At 36.6% G+C, this 21,511-nt stretch overlaps 2 protein-coding genes across 4 annotated transcripts in view; both read left to right on the top strand.

Annotated features, from left to right (window-relative positions):
• Positions 1-4,863: 4,863 nt before the first annotated feature.
• LOC128988444 (disks large homolog 5-like) overlaps positions 4,864-21,511 on the top strand; it is a 67,282-nt gene continuing 50,634 nt past the window's right edge. For 2 of the 3 annotated variants that reach the window (XM_054409730.1, XM_054409729.1), the window contains exon 1: positions 4,886-5,169. The gene's annotated coding sequence lies outside the window, so the exon portion shown is untranslated. The other variant, XM_054409728.1, reaches the window with a different exon arrangement.
• Positions 12,440-17,659, top strand: LOC128989232 (uncharacterized). Its single transcript, XM_054411105.1, has 4 exons — positions 12,440-12,826; positions 13,286-13,400; positions 13,722-16,533; positions 16,684-17,659. Exons 1-4 carry the CDS (start codon positions 12,440-12,442, stop codon positions 17,657-17,659), a joined length of 4,290 nt encoding a protein of 1,429 aa, XP_054267080.1.

Genomic DNA, 21,511 nt, shown 5'->3' with positions numbered 1-21,511 from the left:
CACAGAATAAAAATAGAGAGGACATCCGTGCGCGGCGGTGAAGCCAAATTTTCCGCGGGTTTGACCGAATCCGGAGTGGGGGGAGCGATGAGTCACCCTAGTACCGAGCGTCTTGAGCGCTGTCACGAGGCTCCGCTAGACAACATTTAGTCGGTTGTTGACATTGCATTCAGCAGAGCTGTAGTGTTTAATCAGTTGAAAATGGTAAATATCACTGAAGTAATCATTTCAAAGGTTTTAAGCCGTTGCATCGGCCTACCCATATTCATATCAGATCATTACAACGATCAAGAATTTGAACAAAACCATCTGATCTTACTGCTGAAATCAATTTGCAGGAAGTATGTGAACATCAGACTTCATCATTACAGTAAAATATTCAATGATAAAGTTCATTCCTCCCGAGTCAGGCACCACCTAACCAAAGTTGTGACGTTTCTAGGCCAATAAGGGTAGAATTGTAAAACCACCGACACTCAATATATGAACTTATAATATTGAACTATATTTACTTGTGAAATACAAGCTTAGAACTAAAGCCTGTTTATTTCTCCACACAATAAATCATCTACAATCATTACCTGAAGAGAAAAAGTGCCAGTAAGTACAAAAATATTTATGTAGGTTAATTAGATAAAGATAAGTGTTTCATTACTCGAATCTTAGGGCAGCAGTGAGTGACGAGACACGGTCGCAGTGACAGCGTGCAGTGCCCGAGTCGCGCCGCCGCGCGCCGTAGGACGGATTTTACTGCCTCTTCAACCTAATTTATTTCCTTTACCAGCCATCACAGAATTCTCAGAAAAATATATGTTAAGGTTCAACTAATGCTCTCAAACTTTGCCGCAGACGAAACTTTCCTGACCAAAAAATAAAAAACTTCCTCGATTACTAATAATTTCATGTTTTCACAAAAGAATTAATAATTTCTTTCAGTTTTATCAATTAATAAAAACAAAATAGGATATATATAATATTTTAAAGCTTACTATCATTGAGCAGTACTAATAAATTTTCCCTGTTCCAAGTTTGGTAATTTTAGGACTACTGTAAGTGCGTCTAATCATCGAGTATCATAAAAAGGGTTTTTGACGCTGTTTTACTCGGTCACGGCGAGTTGACCGAATCCGGAGCGGGGGAACTTGGCGTCACTGCCTATAATGTTATTTAAATACGCATGGCCCCTCTATTTTTATTCTGTGCTCGCTGGAACAAACCAATGTTTTGTTCTAATTTTGATAAATTCGATGAAGACAATGAGACATGGACATCCTACATGGTGAGAATAGATAATGTTTTTGACTTAAATGAAATCACATCAGAAGTAAAGAAAAAGCAGTATCTGATAAATTTGTTAACACCTAAAGTATTCCATGATCTAAGGATTAGCCTAAGCCCATCTAACACAGAAGATAAAAGTTACAATGAATTGTGTGAAACTTTACAAATATTACTTGAGCCTAAAGGTAGTATTATCGCGGAGCAACACAAATTCACTAAACGAGTCCAGAAACCTTGTGAATCTGTGGATAGTTTTGCCAAAGACCTAAAAAACTTAGCCAGTAAATGTGATTTCAAATGTCCACAATGTTTATCTTCGACAACTGACGTCCACTTGCGGCAGCAGTTTATTTCGGGGCTTCATGATGAAAAGTTGTTGTCAAGATTAATGGAAATTCATGAAAATAAAAACTTTAACCAGTGTATTGAAATAGCTAGGCCTAGTAACTTTGAACAGATCAAAAGTGAAACTGCAAAAATCCAAGAATCAAATTTGTATTCAAAAGTGGAAGAACAATTTCAGATTCAAGGAAGGAGGAACACTGGATATTCGCAAGGAAGAAAGGGTACTACAGCTTGTTTCAGGTGAGGAGGAAACCATCACGTTAGTATCTGTGAAATTCCTAAGACATAAATTGTTGGAATTGCGACAGAAAGGGACATCTCAGCAAAGTTTGTTGGAGAAAGAAGCAAAACATGCTACAAACTGACGACGCTTCACCAGATAATGAATATGACGATGAGGGTGAGTGTCAAAATGTACCATTCATGTCTATGTTATCCATTGTAGATAGGCAGAAAAAAAGTAGTAAACTATCTAAACTGTGTGATAGTATTTATCAACCAGAAGCTGTCAACAGGCCGAGGAAAATTATGTTAGAATGCACCATTGATGACAAGCGTAACTATTTTGAGTTGGATACTGGTGCTGCGGTCAGTACAATACCTTTACATCTGTTTCGAAAATTATTTCCAGAAAAGATTCTAAATAGAACAAGAATACGGTTAGGGACATATACAGGAGAAATGATTCGCCCCGTAGGTTTTGCAACAGTCAAAATTTGTTATAAAGATCAGATGTCTGTGGGCAACCTATACGTTATTCGGGGAAATGTAGACAGTGTATTTGGAAGGGAATGGTTGAAACTATTCAACATTGAGCTTCAGAAAGAGAATGACCACAGAACTAAGAAGGATGGAAACATAGCGGAATACAATAATTCATTGACAGGAGGCCGGTACCATGATAGGAAGGGATTTAATCACCCGGCACTCGACCAGATATCCAAAGAGCCTGAGACTCGATTGGCCACCAAGAGACAGGCGAGAGATGAAGCTAGAGAAATCAGGACGAAGGAACTAGAAAGTCACCAGCTTTACAGCAAATATAACTTTAAAAACCACGATGTATACTCCACTCCAAATAGAACTAGCTCTGCCACCAATAGTAGATCTCAGCTGTGCTCAAATAACAGCTATAAATCGTCAAATTGTACTTCTGTGGACTCTACGGAGGAGGTCAACAGCATGCAAGTTGCCAGTATTGATCCAAGGGAATGTGAGGAGAAGTTCCGCAAAGCTGTGGTAACCAAAGCACATCTGGACAGTGTGAAGAAGGCTAGAGTAGAGTACCAGAGTGATATGTCCAAGGAAAAATACAAGGATTTTGAGAAACATCTTCAAGTGTTGAAAGAACACAAGGATACCAAACCTCTGAAGAAAGTTCAAGAACAACTAGGTGAAGAGCAGAAAACTCTAGAAGAACTAGAAGGTGTCCTACAACATAAATATGGGTCTGTAGATATTCAATTGAAGCGAGTCCTAGAAGAATGTAATGGGTTGTTGGATGGGCTACGAGGACTCAAGTTAGAGTTAATGAAAGGGAGAGCTGCATGAGTTCTACACCGATGACAGGGACGATATACAACAAAATAATTAATAGAGCTCAGGTTAATTTTAAGGGGGAAGTGTTGTACTGTCTTTAAATACCATATTTAATTGTAATATTTATCAGCTGACTTTTTGTTTGTTTTTGTTTATGTGATGAGTTTTTGGAAATTGGTATTAAAACAGGGTTGATCTTATCTTGGTTTTATTTTATCTTCAAACAACTTACAAACACCTAGGAGATTTGTTAGGTTCGACTCGTCTCAGAACAACTTCCTATCACCCATCGTCAAATGGACTAGTTGAACGTTTTCACCGTCAACTGAAGGCAGCCATCAGATGCCACGCAACAGCACGATGGACTGAGGTATTGCCCGCCATACTTTTGGGAATACGGACAGCATGGCGTGATGATCTACAAGCTTCTTCAGCTGAACTCCTGTATGGTCAACCACTTCGCCTACCTGGAGGGAGAGTTCCTTACACTTAGCGATTCCAACCATGAACTTGACCCACAAAGTTTTGCCAAAGATCTGCGCCAACATTTCAACAACTTAAGACCAGTTGATGGAACAAGACATGGAGGTAGGACGCCATTCGTGTTCAAGGATCTCAACACATGCACTCATGTCTTCGTACGTACCGACATTTCTAAGGGTGCACTCGATCCCCCTACTCAGGTCCTTACCTCGTCATTAGAAGATCTGACAAGACTGCAGTTATTCGGATGCGAGGCAATGATGTAACCATTTCGATGGATCGACTTAAGCCAGTCTATTCCTTACAACTCGATCATGATGATACCAGCGTTTCCAGAGACACCATAACTTCTACTCCTCACTTTTCTCATTCTGACATTCAACAACGAGGTACCTTGACATCTAAACCTATTCTGAGATCTACACCATTAACTACGCGCTCTGGGAGGCAAGTTCATTTTCCAGTACGGTTCCAGAGTTGATTTTTTTCGTGTTTGCTCAGCTACACAGCTCAACCACTGGCAAGGGGGTACTGTAGTGTTAAACTACTTACCTGTATATAAATCTTTATTTAACAGATGATATTTATTTGTTTACTAATTCATTCAATTATTATTGTTCACTTATCTTTTTACAAAATATACATATTTTTACTCTTTTCTAGCATTTGTGAATTTACAACTTCAACAGGTTTAAAAGCTGCTTTTCATATGTTTGACTAATGACATTGGTGTAGTATACTCAACGCTATTGAGCAGTACAGTAGGTCTACCAGTACTAGATTTGAAAGTGTCTAAGGTTGTTTTTCGTGCGATTGCCGATTCTTGAGGCATTTGTGGTTTTAAGATGAGAGGACAGCACTAACAAGTGGGTAGCTATAAGTTATAGTTATAACGAGTTAAGTAGTTATAGTGCTCACCTAACAATTAAAAGATTGCCGGAACGATCCTGAGAAAAGTCAGTAGCTTTTTGATGGTTCGAAACTGGACCCAGCTGCCCCTGATCTTTGGGCTTTGAATCAATTCTGGCTAATGAAATAACTGATCTTATCGCCAGTAAGAAAGCTAGCACTTCTTCTTCAAAAGGGCATATACAGTACAAAATAATATGCGTATATACGCTTTGTACTACATACTCTATGCCTTGATTTTTCTGCAAGTAACGTTACCAACAGCTGATGAAAGTTGATGGTTGGTTATTGAGTTTCGTTCGTTTCGTTGAGGAAATGCATTTTAGGTTTTAGATTTAGGCAGAAAATGAGAAAATAGAGAAAGTGTCTGTTTGGTTTACGCGAGTTGAGAACGTAGGCCTATAAGTGTTGACGTAATTTGTTTTTTAGCTGTAGAAGGACGAACACCTCTCCATAGTTTCTGTAATAATAATTAAACAGTGTTTGATTTGAGATTAACATTCAGAACATTGTTTCCAGTAACAATTCAAAGTGGAATTATGAATAGACTCATTATTTCACGATTTTTTGAGAGACGATTGCAAAGTGTCAAACGTTTAAACGTCATTTTACGTGAGTATTTTTGTTGTAGTTCATACTTAAATATTTTAATGAATTAACAGTAGTAGGCTTAAGCCTATATCTTAACTTTACTATCTCATCGTAGGTCTATTGTCTTGACCCAGTCCATCCACCTTAGGCAATTAATTTTTAGGGTTAGGCTTAGTAAGTTAAGTAATTACCTAAATTAGGCCTAGTTTTATTTTTTATTTTTGCATTAAGTTGTTATTTGTGGTAGGCCTAAAACAGAGGCTGGTGTAAGTTATGTACCTAGGCCTATTCATCATTCAAAAGGCAGATAAAATCACAGGCCTATGACTGATTAACTTACCTAGGCTACGGATGTTTCATCTTACAAGCCCCTGTAAGTTATGCTAAGTAAGCAGGGCCTAGCCTACATTCATTTTCTTATTGGTTTGAAGACCATGTGCGGAGGGAATAAAATTCAATAAAGGCCGAGTCGAGTTTTAACAATAATTAATTTAGGGCCTATTGTTAGTAAAATTAATTCCAAATAACTTAGATCTAACTTAACTTAATTTCCTATTGTTAATCACTTTAATTTTTCCAAAAGAATTTGAATAGGACATGTCTACCCCATGGACGTTCTTGGTGAGGCTTAGATAAGCACGGGTCATACCGGTAGGCCTACTAGGCTAGCATCAGACGTGAATTTAAGATTGTGCTACTTAACCCTCCGAGTGTTAAGCGTCGCGTAATCGACGCACAACACACCCGCCGTAGTGTTATGCGTCGCTTTTGCGACACACAAACATTGTTTACGGCAAAGACTCTGGGACTGACTGAATCAGATTGAACTGGGATCGAGATTGGTATTGTTGTTTTCGGGTCATTCCATATCAAGTGATCAAAATAAAAAATAAAATTTTCCCTTATGTTTTTCATTCTTGTTAGTTTTTGGTTTATTTAATATACACATAAAACCAATTTAAAATTTAGAAAAAAAATATTTTTATCTCCTTTGGTTTTTTTGTAATCTTACTTTAAAGTTCCAAAAAAAGTGTGGTTTTGCGCTTAAAGGGATTTACGTTTTATTTAATATCTCAAGAAAGAATAAAGATAGAAAGGTAAAACAAAAACCATTCTTTTCAGGATTAAATTAGCTTTAATTTGATATACAACATGACAGTATTTAAAGTAATTAAAATTTCAACCCCCCAAACTCAAAATTTCAAAAGCCAATCCCAAAAAACGCATATGATTAAAAATTTTCAAAAAAATACCATGGATCCTTAATGTTATTAATAATTTATGTCCAAAAATTCAAGTTGGGATCTCAATGGGATCCATATTAAAATAATTTTTTTGTATAAGCCTGCAATGTAAATAGACAAGTCGTAGGCTACAGGGCTAATCGTTACATTCATTAGCTACAAAAATGTCTAAGTAACGTAACATACAATAAAAAGCTCAGTTGTACAATACAAGTACAGTAAGCCTAAAGTGTCTAAAATTTGGTAACTTCACTTTTTAAATAAGATATCAATTTCCTTTGATACAAGCTTCTTTGAGGATGAAGAGCAAGTTAACCCAGATTCAGAAATAATTGCGGAATTGAAAGAAAAATTTCAGAAAACTACAAAAAAAGTGAGAAGTTCTTGAGACTTACAACATTACCTAAAAGTTGGACTGTGAAAAATTGAAATCGAGTTTGGTGTCAGTAATAGGATGGCCAGAAGAGCTAAATCGTTAGTTAAAGAAAAGGGAAATAATGTCATGTCCAGACCCAAAGCCAGGAAACACTTTGGACCAGAATGTTGTAGATAAAGTCAAAGCTTTTTACAACTCTGATGATGTGAGTCGAATTATGCCAGGCAAGAAAGATTTTGTAGTGATGAAAGTAAATGGATAGAAAGAAAATGTGCAAGAGAGACTGGTTTTATTAAATTTAAAAGAATACTTTGAACCGTTCAAAAAAACAGAATCAGCTGTGAAAATTTTTTTCTCAAAGTACGCTGATTTAAGACCGAAGAACTGTATCTTGGCTGGGGGAAATGGAACTGACTCTGTTTGCGTGTGCACAACGCACCAGAATGTAAAAGGAATGATTGTCGGAGGAAAGCTGAAAAAGGTGAAGATTGATGAAGCTACTGATCTTGGCGATTACAAACAATGTTTGTCACAAATAATGTGCCAAGAAAATACCCCTGACTGCTACCTAAACAAATGTGTAAAATGTCCAGGAGTATTAAAACCAAAGAACTAAAACTAAAAGAAGTACTTCTGAACCACTTTGAAGAGGGGATGATAGAGACCATCACATACAAACAACTGGGTTTCTGTGGATAGGTGTACATTTGAGACATTTTGCGAGACTGTAGAAGAATTTGTGGACAGTTTTTGTGAACAGCTTGTTGAACTAAAGAATCATTCATTCATATCCCGTCAGCAATCCAAGTACTACAAAGATTTGAAAGAAAACATCCAAGAGGATAAAGCAGTTGTAAGTTTGGACTTTTCAGAAAACTACTCTTTTGTGGTCCAAGACGAGGCACAGTCTTTCCACTGGAATAATAACCTCTGAGCTACTGTGCATCCATTTGCTGTTTATTACAATGAGAAAGGAGAAATTAAGTATACAAGCTTTGTAATAATATCAGAATGCTTGATTCACGACTCGGTAGCAGTCCATTTATTTCAATTGATATCTTATTTAAAAAGTGTTAAAAAGTAAATTTTATTACGGTACCAAATTTTAGACACTTTAGGCTTACTGTACTTGTATTGTACAACTGGTTAGGCCTATAGACTATTAGCTTTTTATTGTATATTACATTACTTAAGACATTTTTTGTAGCTAATAAATGTAACTATTAGCCCTGTAGCCTAAGACTTGTCTATTTACATTGCAGGCTTATACAAAAAAATTATTTTAATATGGATCCCATTGAGATCCCAATTTGAATTTTTGGACATAAATTATTAATAACATTAAGGATCCATGGTATTTTTTTGAAAATTTTTAATCATATGCGTTTTTTGGGATTGGCTTTTGAAATTTTGAGTTTGGGGGGTTGAAATTTTAATTACTTGAAATACTGTCATGTTGTATATCAAATTAAAGGTTATTTAATCCTGAAAAGAATGGTTTTTGTTTTATCTTTCTATCTTTACTCTTTCTTGAGATATTAAATAAAACGTAGATCCCTTAAAGCGCAAAACCGCGCTTTTTTTGGAACTTTAAAATAAAATAACAAAAAACTAGATGAGGTAAAAAAATTTTTTTTTTCATATTTAAGCTTCTTTTGCATAGATGTATCTAATGTTAAAAGATCAATCCTGTAAAAAATGGTGAGGTAATTGGTATTTATTTGATCACTTGACATGGATTGACCCTTTCAGCAGATTCTAAGCTTTCTCCTGATGTCTGTTTCTAGACGCTTTTCATTTTACTTCCGAAAATGTTGTAGCAGACAGCTGACATGCCTATTTGTAAACAACTTGGTTAACCTCGCACCGATGACTGATGTGTTTTATTACTATTATCACTGTTTTAGTGTTGAATATAAAAAGTAGTGATATAACTTACGTGGTGCATTATAAGAAGATTTAAGTGATTTTGAAGGGCTGGTTGATGATCCTGAAAAAGTAGGTAGCGATATTGGATGTAAATTATCAGCCAGATTCCTAGCTATGGTTATGCTATGCATTCTTAGCTAACTCTAAGTGTACGAAATCTGTTTTTCACCCATAACTTATATTTATTTGCAAATTTACTTCCTTATATTATTAGGCTATATATAGGCCTAGCCTATTTGTAATCCTTATAAAATTTAACTTAGAACGAAGTGGCTATTTTAAAATATTTGTAGACTTATAAATTATAACAATTTATTGAGCGCAAACATAAATTTTTTTCATTTATTTTATAATTTTTGAGAAATGTTAACCCCACAAAAATTGTTGAAAATTTTTTTTGTAGCCTAATGTTTTATATAGGCCTACATTGAAGCCCATAATTTCCCAAACAAAATTATACCCTATATAAAACAGTACAGTACCTATACCTACTTTACATTGTTTTTAAGTTTCTAAGATAGGTACATTTTAATAAAACCCTGCGATTGCGTAATAAATGGGCGGACATTAATACAATACTTTGGACACTTGGAGGGTTAATGTGAACACAAAATCCGCAGCTGGTACCGCCATTCCATTGTGAAGTCTTGTGCTCACCTGGTGACTAAACCTCTTATACCAATAATTAATAAATCTTTTATGGAAGGGAAATTCCCGGACAGAATTAAAACTTCTAAAATAATTCCGATTCACAAGAAGAACGAGAAAGATGTAATTAGTAATTATAGACCAGTTGCGATCCAGTCAGTCTTCTCTTTGAAAATAACTTATTTGAAGTGGCCTTTTTAAATAGACTCCTGCCATACCTAGAATAAAACAAAATTTTACTGCAAAATCAATTTGGATTCTGAAAAAAGAAATCAACTATAGATGCTATATTCTCTTTATTGACCTTAGTTCACGACAAGATTGATTGCATGGAACATGTATACCTAGCCTATTTGCTTTGTTTTATGACATGACTAAGGCTATTGATTGCCTTAATCATAGCCTACTTAAAAATAAATTGATAAAGTTTGGTATTAACAACCAACCATTGGATTGGATTATGTCATTTCTGAAAGACAGGTCACAGGTGGTAGTGGTCAAACACCTTGGATCATGTAATAAGAAGCTTTAAGTCAGAGATGCAACACGATGTGAATACCGGCGTTCCGCAAGGTTCGAACCTGGGTCCTATTATTTTCTTGCTCTTTGTTAATGGTCTATTGGAGGATGTGTAGCTTAGCGAGGTGTGGCTTTATGCTGATGACGTCGGCCATATAGTGTCCGACTCAAATTCAGCTGAATCAATCAAGAAGACTCAGTCCGGAATAAGTTAAATAGCTTATCAAACTGGTGTCGTAAAAATAAGCTATCATGGAAAAATTGGATTTCTACACTTTTATAACAGGAAAAAACCTGACTACAGCCAGCTTAATTAAAATAGATCAATTTAATTTCAAACCTCCAGATAGGCTAGTTTAAGTGTCTCGGCATCAGCATTTGCAATAATTTGAGATGGAATGTCCCTATTTATAATGTAATAGAGAGACTGGTCGTGGTCTGCTGCCTGGCTCATAAGCTGAGGAATGGTGTAGAGTTGGATGTTCTGATGAAGGTGTACTACAGGTGTTCCCATAGCATTATAAGTTATGGAGTTACATTTTGGGGAGGATGTAGCGAGGCAAACAGAGTTTTTCTTTTGCAAAAAAAGAATCATAAGAATTATTTGCAGAGTTCATTAGCCTACCTGGAGCATTGTAGGCCTTTATTTCAAGGTCTCAAAGTACCGTATTGACTCTTTCATCTGTCGTCATCCTGGAAATTTCCTATTCAAGAGGAACAATGAAGTACATAGTTACAACACAAGAAGTAAACCCAATGTGCACTTAAACAGCCATAGAACTGCTTGATTCAATCAAGAGTTCAATTTTTTGCCAGTAAAGTTTTCAATAGATTAGGCTACCAGATTAAATAAGAAGTTGCTCTGAACAGATATAATTTAAGAAAAAAATTGAAGACATATTTAATGGAAAAGGCCTATTATTCTATGGATGAATTCTGGAAAGATGAAAACATGACGTAGGCCTACTTAACTATCCAATCTGAACTGACAACCACGGCTGAAATGCTACAAGTGGGATACCTTTGAGTATGCAAAGTATGCCTGCAGCCAAACCATCTGTTAAATATTTAGTAATTCAACTAAGGACATTTAATAAAATATTTATTTAATAACATATGAACTATATACAGTCAAATATAAACAATTAATCAAGTAGTATTAACATTCAAGTCAAGTTTTTAGTTCAGTTATTGAAAGGATACAACAGCTGATATGATGACATCACTGTCCAAAGTTCACTACAGCACTTCGTACTAGTCAGTTCAGTTTAGACTCACCTCTCTCACAGTACACAGTGCTTACCTTTTGGTTTAGTTCATATTAAATATTTTAATCTCTCTTTCTCTCTTACCGCTCCAAGTGCATTATTTCATCATTTCTCATTTAAATATGGATTCCAAATTTATAGTACCAAGTGTCAAGCTAGGATCCAAGAAGATATTTTTATTTAAAGTAAATGTGTTGTAAATTTTCGTGTACAGTCCAGAATATTCATGAGTAGTGAATTGCTTTCTTTTTATTAATGAAGAAGAGTTTTAATTTAAATCAGTGAAGAATTACATACTACACAACAATAGTCATTTCTCAACATCATCTTTCATCTGTGGTCCTTCGATTCTCGTCACTCTGGCCAGAGCCATCGCTTCTCTGCTCATCTTGTTCCTGTTCTACCAAAACCCTAATGGATCTTCAGTTTTAGGATCTAAAGGTATTTCTCACAATTTTACCTCTTAATACCATATTTAACATGGTCCTTCGAGCCGGATGTTTCCCAGCCTATGGAAAATAATCTACTGTGACTATTAAGTTTTGTATTTATTTGAACTGAATAAATTAATTGAATAAATCTGTCATCAACATTAAGTATCATTAACAAGAGGATTAAATATTTTTGATCACATTATTATCAATTTATTAAATTGTTGCAGTAATTTGTGAAATAACACATAAAGTTTTGTTGTCCCAGACAGAAAATTTTGTTCTCAGACTGTACTGTCTACAACTCCTGTATTTTCATGCATAGTTTGTCTATTCTCTATTGTGCATTATCGGGCTGCATCCTGTCTGCCCCCCTCTCTCCCCCCTGTAATGTGAAACAAGTTTCTCTCTTGTTGCTGAATATTCAGAAAATCATGGAAGTCATACCAACTTCACAGCTGATCAACACTAGCGCTGCTGATGGATAGAAATGAAAACTTAAATGTCATTATGCAAGACTTTGTTTATGTTTTCATAACCTCAATTGTTTGCTTACACTTTTAAATTAAAGTGACAGAAGAATGTTTATTAATACGGATTGAACATTTAATTACAGTTTGTGTTTGAAATAACATGTTTTATTGAATTTCAAATTTATTATCTGGAAATAATTGCAGGTAGATATTTTCTGGGACTTAAACTTTTTATAGGCCTATACTATGGCTGAATATTTCTCTCTGATTTCAAGTTGACTAATATTAATATTTAATACAATGAATCCTGGCTGTCTTTAAATAAGTTTTGCTCATTATAAACTTATTTTAATCTGCATTTATTTTTATTTTGGAATTTTATTGAATTTAAGACTTATTCAAAATGAGGTTCTCAACTTTTGTGAAGCAATCTGAGCTTGTGCTAGCCAGGCTTAAGTCAATTGAAGCAAAAGTGCTTGCTATCGAAAAGGAACCTATCACTCCTCAACTTATAACAAAGCTCACTCTTTTGGATTCCACCGCTACAGCCAAAAATAATGATTTTGACAAATTAGTGAATAAGTTGTTCGGCACTGTGCCTTTACCTGAGGAATTAGATGAAAGTGAAAATATCACTACAATTTCAACATTACAAGATGAAATAAGTGATCTCTATGTGTCTATTCACTCTTTGTGTGTGAACTTGATACCTTCCCCAAGCTCTAACCAGTCGAGCCAGCCAAACCTGGATGATTCCAATGCAGCTATCAGCCAAGTAGCTACAACTAAGGTTAGTGTACAGCTTCCTAAACTTCAACTTGGTACCTTCTCAGGTCAACATGAAAAGTGGATGGCGTTCAAAAATTTGTTTGAAAATACTATTCATAAAAATGATAGTATTTCTGGTGTTGAAAAAATGAGTTATTTGTTAAGCTGTCTTGAGGGAGAGGCACTTTCAGTTGTTAAAAACATCCCTATGACTAATGCTAATTATTTTATTGCATGGGAATCTCTACTTAAAAGGTATCAGAATACAAGATTACTAATCTCTCTTCATGTCAACAATGTGTTAGACTTACCAGTTCTTCACAATCCCTCAGTGAAGCAACTTAGAAGGTTTTTGTCTGTTTTAAATGAAAACATTGAAGCACTTAAAGCTCTAGATGAAGAAATTTCTCAGGAAAATTTAATTTTGACCTCTCACTTGTTAAGAAAATTTGATTCTGATTTTCGCCATCATTTTGAACAGAGTCGAAGTGATAACTCTGTAACTCCTAAGTTAGATGAGTTAACCAAGTACATTGAGTCTCACTGTGTAAATCTTGAAGCAGCTAATCTTACTAATGTGGGATCATCTCTTAAGGGTACCTTAGGCCACCACACTCAAGTAAAACCCCCTCAGCGCTCAAATAAATCGGCGCTTATTGCAACTCCTCGCACTGTTTGTACATTTTGCGCAGGTGCAGATCACAAAATCTATCAATGCAAAGGTTTTCTTAAATTGACTTCACAAGAAATGTATAATTTTGTTAAAGGCAAAAATTTGTGCACCAACTGTCTTGGCGATAAGCATAAGGTAAAGGAATGCAATTCATGGCGTACATGTTATACGTGTAAAAGAAAACATCACTCTCTTTTGCATTTTATGGATTCTGAAAATAATCCCTCTCCTAATGTGTCTAAAGGTAACACAGACAAACGAGCTCCAAGTTCTGACTCAAATAAAAATGAATCTGGTTTTGTTGGTTTGACAAATACAGAGAACACAGTTCTTCTTGCCACTGCTTTAATTGTGGTAAAATCAAGCGAAGGTAAGACCCTAGTTTGTAGGGGAGTTTTAGATTCTGCTGCTCAGTCTACCTTCATTACTCAAAGATGTGCTCAGTCTTTAGGGATTAAGCGCTCTCATGCTAATAAAACGCTTATTAATGGCATCTCGTCTGCTCAGGTGAAAACAAAAGGGTTAACTCATGTCACTCTCCAGTCCCTTAGTGGATATGTATTGGCAAGCTCTCACCCTGTCTTCATTTTGGATAATATCACTCCAGATTTACCTCGAGCTAAGATCACTCCTGAAGTTCGCTCACAGATGCAACATTTAATGTTAGCCGATCCTACTTTTGATAAACCCGCTCCTATTGATGTTCTAATTGGAGCTGACCTTTTTGCCTCCTCTGTGAAAGGCCAGTTTTTGTCACTTGGTGAGAATATGCCTGTAGCAATTGACACCATTTTTGGATATGCGCTCTTAGGATCGACCCCTGTTGCCTCAACTTGCAAAAATTCATTTCATGGATTAGTCACACTCTTAACCACCAATAGTTTGGATCTTCACACCTCTATCCAACAGTTTTGGGCTGTAGAGGAACCCCCTCTTACAAGCAAGCAATCCTTAGCCGAAGAAAAATGTGAAAAACATTTTGTATCTACGCACTCTCGCACTCCTGAAGGAAGATATATTGTCTCTTTGCCTTTCTCAGACGATCCGTCAACATTAGGCAACTCGAGCAAAATGGCAAAATCCCTATTCTGGTCTCTGGAGAATAAATTTCGTTCTAATCCTGATTTCAAGGAAACTTATGTTGATTTTATGAGAGATTACTTGTCTTCGGGACATATGACACTCTGTCAGTCACCACGTCTTAAAAATAATCCTCATTACTACCTTCCACATCATGGAATTTTTAAAGATGGAAAATTAAGGGTAGTATTCAACGCATCAGCACCTACATCAACATCTCTGTCTCTCAACAGTATTCTTCATCAAGGACCAAAACTCCACAACAACATATGTGACATCATTCTCAACTTTCGCCGACATGCGGTTGTTTTTTCATGCGACATCAAGCAGATGTTTCGACAAGTCCTTGTAAAGGAATCTGATCAGATATTTCAACTTATTTTCTGGAGAGAGAATGATAAAATGCCTCTTCAAATCTATCAGCTAGCGACTGTCACTTATGGGCTCACATCATCGCCCTACTTGGCAAATCGTGTCATTCAACAACTCATTATTGATGAAGGAAAAAATCATCCTCTAGCCGCAACTGCTCTAAAGGATCAGATTTATGTCGATGACGCCCTATTGGGTAGTAATTGCGTAGAAAACGCTCCTTTGTTGAAAAATGATGTGGTTCAGTTACTCAAAAAAGGAGGTTTCGAGTTAAGAAAATGGTCTTCGAATAATCCATTACTCTTACAGTCGATCCCTGAAGATCACAAAGAAAAACCTATTGGTTTTCGAGCTCCCGAACAACCAGTTCATAGTGTTTTAGGACTTAAATGGATTCCTAATGAAGATGTTTTTTCTTATTCTGTAGGAACTCAAAATATTAAGGAAACTCCTACAAAAAGAATTGTTTTAAGTGTGATATCACAGATCTATGACCCGTCAGGATGGTTAACTCCTGTAACCTTCTGGTCCAAATCCTTCATGCAATACTTATGGACACTTGGTCTCGATTGGGATGAACCCCTAGACGACAGCGTTATATCAGTTTGGAACAAGTTCGCCAATGAACTTCCATATATTGAAATGCTCAAGATACCTCGCTACGTGGGACTTTCTTCTGCTAAAGATATTCAGCTACATGCTTTTTCTGATGCAAGTGAAGCAGGATATTGTAGTTGTGTTTACCTGAGAGTTGTAAATTCACAAGGAATTATATCGACTTATCTTCTGATAGCGAAGTCAAGAGTCGCACCTCTGAAGCGTATTTCCATACCTCGCTTGGAGCTCTGCGGAGCACACCTGTTGTCTAAGCTCCTAAATTACTGTATACAACTTCTCTCACCTCACTGCAAGATTAGTTCATACACAGCTTGGTGCGATTCCACAATCGTGCTTTCATGGATTGGCATGCCCTCTTATCGACTCAAGGTTTATGTGTCAAATCGAGTTGCAGAAATACAGGAAAATATCCCACCTTCATTTTGGCAACATATTTCATCACTAGAAAATCCAGCGGATGTTGGGTCAAGGGGTACCGCCCCACAAGATTTGATTAACCACACACTTTGGTGGAATGGACCTGTCTGGTTGTGTAACTCTGAAGAAAATTGGCCAAAGTCTGTCTGTAAATCTTTACCTGAAGAGTCTATCCCTGAAACTAAGATTCTCACAGTTAACACTCTCTCTGCTGTTCCGGATGAACCATTTTCTCTCCTCACTCGCTTCTCATCTTGGACAACACTACTTCATGTTTCCGCATACCTGCTGCGCTTCATTCATAACACCAGAAATAAAGTTAAACAAATTGGGAATTTAACTTCTCAGGAGATAAAAGAGGCTCATAACCTGATTTGTAAATTGGTTCAACGAGAATATTTTTCTGAAGAAATCTCATGTTTGAAATCCAATAAACCTTGCTCTGTACGCATTAGACGCCTAGCTCCTTATCTGGATAAAGATGGCCTCATTCGAGTAGGGGGAAGAATAAACAAGGCTGATATCTCTGAAGATCACAAACACCCCGTCTTGCTACCTAAAGGTCATAGGTTAGTTGATATTTTGATTGACCACCATCATGTCTTATATTTGCACTCTGGTCCAACTCTAACTCAGGCTATGCTGGCAAACAAGTACTGGATTCTCAGTGCTAGAAGCTTAATAAGATCTAGGATCTTTAAATGCATAAAATGTTTCAGATGTAAACCTCCTCATTCTTCTCCACTCATGGGGGAATTACCTATGAATCGAGTTACACCTTCAAGGCCATTTTCCATATCTGGTGTAGATTATGCAGGACACTTCTTTGTGAAGCAACATCTACTAAGACGAGTTCAACCTATCAAGGTTTATATTTGTATATTTATTTGCTTCTCTACTAAGGCGGTACACATAGAAGTAGTAACCGACCTAACAGCGGATGCCTATTTAGCCGCTCTTACCAGATTTGTCTCCAGACGAGGAATCGTTTCAGATATTCACTGTGACAATGCTACAAATTTCACAGGTGCATCCGAAAAACTCAGACGCAACTTTGAAAATTTAATCAAGGATTCCACAGTACAATGCTACGCTGAGAATTTCAATATTAAATTTCACTTCTTACCTCCACATGCACCTCATCAGGGAGGCCTTTGGGAGAGGGCCGTCAAAAGTGTGAAATTTCACCTAATAAGAGTCATTGGACAACAGACCCTGTCACTGGAAGAGTTTTCGACTTTAATCACCCGTATTGAAGGAATGATGAACTCTAGGCCTATAACTCCTCTTTCTTCTGATCCCTCGGACCTAGAAGCTTTGACGCCAGGTCATTTTTTAGTAGGTGGTCCTCTTATGACACCTCTTGAACCTGACTTGCGTAGCATTCCTATCAACCGATTAAAACGCTGGCAGTTAGTCCAACAGTTCAGTCAACATATCTGGGCTCGCTGGCAGAAAGAGTATCTGTACACTCTTCAAGAGAGAAATAAATGGGTCAACCCCAAGAAGAATATTGAAGTCAATGACTTGGTTGTCATTCATGAAGACAACTTGCCTCCACTCTCCTGGAAGCTTGGACGAGTTCTCTCCGTTTCACCTGGTACTGATGGAATAGTACGGGTCGTGCACCTGAAGACCGCAAGTGGACACCTCTCTCGTCCTGTGACAAAGGTGTCTGTCCTTCCTATGGAATAGTGAAGAGGAGTTACCACCCCCCTTTTTTATTGATTTTCTCATTTTTTGTGTTGTTTTCAGAACCCAGGGGTTCAGGGGGGGCCGGTATGTTAAATATTTAGTAATTCAACTAAGGACATTTAATAAAATATTTATTTAATAACATATGAACTATATACAGTCAAATATAAACAATTAATCAAGTAGTATTAACATTCAAGTCAAGTTTTTAGTTCAGTTATTGAAAGGATACAACAGCTGATATGATGACATCACTGTCCAAAGTTCACTACAGCACTTCGTACTAGTCAGTTCAGTTTAGACTCACCTCTCTCACAGTACACAGTGCTTACCTTTTGGTTTAGTTCATATTAAATATTTTAATCTCTCTTTCTCTCTTACCGCTCCAAGTGCATTATTTCATCATTTCTCATTTAAATATGGATTCCAAATTTATAGTACCAAGTGTCAAGCTAGGATCCAAGAAGATATTTTTATTTAAAGTAAATGTGTTGTAAATTTTCGTGTACAGTCCAGAATATTCATGAGTAGTGAATTGCTTTCTTTTTATTAATGAAGAAGAGTTTTAATTTAAATCAGTGAAGAATTACATACTACACAACAATAGTCATTTCTCAACATCATCTTTCATCTGTGGTCCTTCGATTCTCGTCACTCTGGCCATAGCCATCGCTTCTCTGCTCATCTTGTTCCTGTTCTACCAAAACCCTAATGGATCTTCAGTTTTAGGATCTAAAGGTATTTCTCACAATTTTACCTCTTAATACCATATTTAACACCATCATAATGTTCCACCCAATACAAATCTGCAGACTAAGCGAATTTCCATTTGCCTGATTGGATTCACACCTAAAGTATCCTTAAAATATCACATTTAACGTACAATGTGAATGTACCCCCGCCCCCCTGATTAAATATCCTTAGTTAAACGAGGAGATATCTCCATGAGTTACACACCAGTAATCTTTGAGCTGACTCTTTTAAACTCATTGTAAATATGGCTGTTATTCGTTTTGAAATAACTCCTGTAATACTTTGCAATTATTGCTCGAATTTGAGCAACATGTAAGCTACACTAGTTTTAACATAAAACCTAAACTATGTGTCAATAACCCCGCCGCAACAAACCTGCAGACTAAGTGAATTTCCAATTAAGTCTGGTTGGATTTCCACTGAAATATTTCTTTAAAATTGTCACATTTATTCCCTATTTAAATAACATTAGTTTAACGAGTACTTAGGTTTGCTGCAACAGGGAGGGTAAATCTAAGTATGTGGAACCGAAAGTAAAGGCTAACACGTGGTATACTCCTGAGCTGTCTAGATTTAAGGCTTTAGTTTTAGCCATAAGAGATAGGTATGTGTCGGCTACATGTCAGGAAACTAAAGAACGTCTTAGGCGCTTGTACGTCAATACAAAGAATACGTACAAGGTTAAAGTCGATGAAGCCAAGAAACTCAATAATATAAGTAAGATTGAAGGTGCACTAAATCGATGTAAGGCAGCTTGGTCGTTAGTTAACAGTAATAGAAGCCTCTCAAAGCCAAATACAGCCCTATGTAAAGCTAGCCCAGACGATTTCAACAAATTTCTGTTAGGTAACATTGAGAAACTGGTTTCGGAGATTCCATCAGTGGCTGACGATCCTGCTGAAAATGTCCCACGTTCAAATGTCAACCTTGTATGATGGCAGAGGGTAACTCCTTTGGAGATAGTGAAGAGCATGTTGGGGTTTAAATCCTCACGTAGCCCGGATATCTACGGCATGTCAACTGTTGTCCTCAAGGCCATAGTGGATGAAATCGCTCAACCTCTATCCATGATTATAAATGGTTGTCTGACAGGGTTGCCACCAGCCATGAAAACCTTGAAAAGCTTGAATTATGCATGAATTCTTGTGACCATGAAAAAAGGCATGGATTATGCATGAATTTCTCCATTGGACCATGAATTTTAAAAATCAGGATTAATTATTCAATTAGTACAATTAAATTTGCCAAATATTTTTTTTTTATATTCAAAAACAGTTCAGAGAAACCAACACCAAGAGAATACTGTCTGGAGATGATTATTTAACATGTTCCGCGATCAGAAACAATTGCTTAGTTAGTTTATTCCAAGTCATTCGAGGTTAGATGCTGATGTCAGCTGAGTCTTTCCGAAGACTTAATATGGTTTGAAAAATCATTAGTAGGCCAAATCCCGCGTATGGATAAAGGGACTTGAATCACAAAAACAGAACGGAATTGAAACGGGGTGTATAATAAAACAAAATTTCCGACTCTTGACGCCTGATGTTTTTAGCTTTGTGGATAAACCAATCATATGTTAGTACGTTGAGTAATAAGATGAACCAGTTAACATAAAGGATATTTTATGACGTTCATATGGAGGGATAAAGCAGGACTTTTTTGGCCAGGTGTGCGGGATCTTTGTTTTATTCCGGTGGAAAGACTGAATTATACCTATACTTATATATAGATATTTTACAATTCTTCTCCAATGTGTTATATAGAATAGTTGGACCCACTTCGTTTTCATCTTTGTTTCGAATGTATATTTATAAATTACTCTAAAATAGTTGAATTTCATGTATGGAAAGGTTATTCAATATTAACATGCAAAGAAAATGCCTCTTATTCTTAAGTCAGCAAAAATGAGCGCACCAACGATGAATTTTATTTAAACTGCCCATGAAAACCATGAATTCTGCATGGATTTTTTGATCCCACTGTGGTGGCAACCCTGTCTGAGCATTGGAATTTTTCCCGATCTTTTTAAAGTTGCACGAACGGTCCCCATTTACAAAAAGGCGATCCTTCAAACTTAAACAGTTATAGTAACAGTTAAAGTAATAGAAATCATCATTAAGAATGAACTAGTACATTTTTTTGAATCAAACAACCTTTTTTCTGATTTTCAACATGGATTCAGGCGTAATAAATCTACGGTGATTGCGATGGTAGAACTTGTAACCAGAGTGCAGTATGCTTTTGTCATTGACACTTTGCGACCTGAGCAAAGCATTCGATTGTATCTCCCACAAAATCCTAATTGACAAACTCGAACGTTATGGTGTGAGTGGTGTCGCCCTACACACATTAAAATCCTATCTTGGAAATAGAAGGCAAGTGGTTTCTTTGAGTGGTCCAAAATCCCAGGCCATGACTGTAGCCCATGGAGTCCCCCAAGGTCTGATTATGGGGCCTGTACTGTTCCTTGTCGCCATAAATGACCTTGAGTTAAATGGTATGGCCCTTAGATTTGCGGATGACACTACCATTTTCTCGTCTGGTGCAAATCCTACTCTTGCACTCGAGACAGCTGACATCCAATTTGAGGAAGCGAAACACTGGTTTGCGTCCAGCAAATTAAAGCTGATTGAAGACAAGACGCAGAGGCTTACTTGTACTCTCAGTCACCACGTACAAGATGTACCCAACATAAATCTTTTTGGTTTTGCAATTGATCCAAAACTTGCTTGGGATAAACACATTCAATCAGTTGTTAAAAGACTGTTCAGGGTGGTCCATCTACTTCGGAAGTTGACTAGGCTTGTCAGTAAACCTTATTTGATTATAGTGTACCACACTCTGTTCCATAGTATTTTAAGCTATGGTCTCCTTCTCTAGGGCCATGTACCATCATGTCATGAAATTCTCAAATTGCAGAAGAAAGCAGTAAGTATTTTAACTTCTAGTAAAAGAAATGACCGTTGCAAACCTCTGTTTGTCAGCACCGGTATTTTAACTATTTTCATTCATTACATTTTTTTTGTCAGCCGACCATGTGAAGGCAAACCTACATAAATTCCCTACAAGAAATACTGTTCATAGCCATGGTACAAGACA

Source organism: Macrosteles quadrilineatus, unplaced genomic scaffold (genome assembly GCF_028750875.1).
Source record: "Macrosteles quadrilineatus isolate MER2022 unplaced genomic scaffold, UCM_ALF_1.0 Scaffold_3__2_contigs__length_128488019, whole genome shotgun sequence".
In the NCBI taxonomy this organism is placed as follows: domain Eukaryota; kingdom Metazoa; phylum Arthropoda; class Insecta; order Hemiptera; family Cicadellidae; genus Macrosteles; species Macrosteles quadrilineatus.
The sequence above is the reverse complement of the archived record's forward strand: the minus strand, read 5'-3'. Positions and strand labels throughout refer to the sequence as shown.

Bases quoted from the DNA above. Each gene is read 5' to 3' on its own strand.
- LOC128989232 (XM_054411105.1), top strand. From the start codon at position 12,440: ATGAGGTTCTCAACTTTTGTGAAGCAATCTGAGCTTGTGCTAGCCAGG. The intron at 13,401-13,721 runs GTACCTTAGGCC...ATGTGTCTAAAG, and splicing joins TGTGGGATCATCTCTTAAGG to GTAACACAGACAAACGAGCT. The intron at 16,534-16,683 runs GTTAGTTGATAT...AAAATGTTTCAG, and splicing joins TTGCTACCTAAAGGTCATAG to ATGTAAACCTCCTCATTCTT.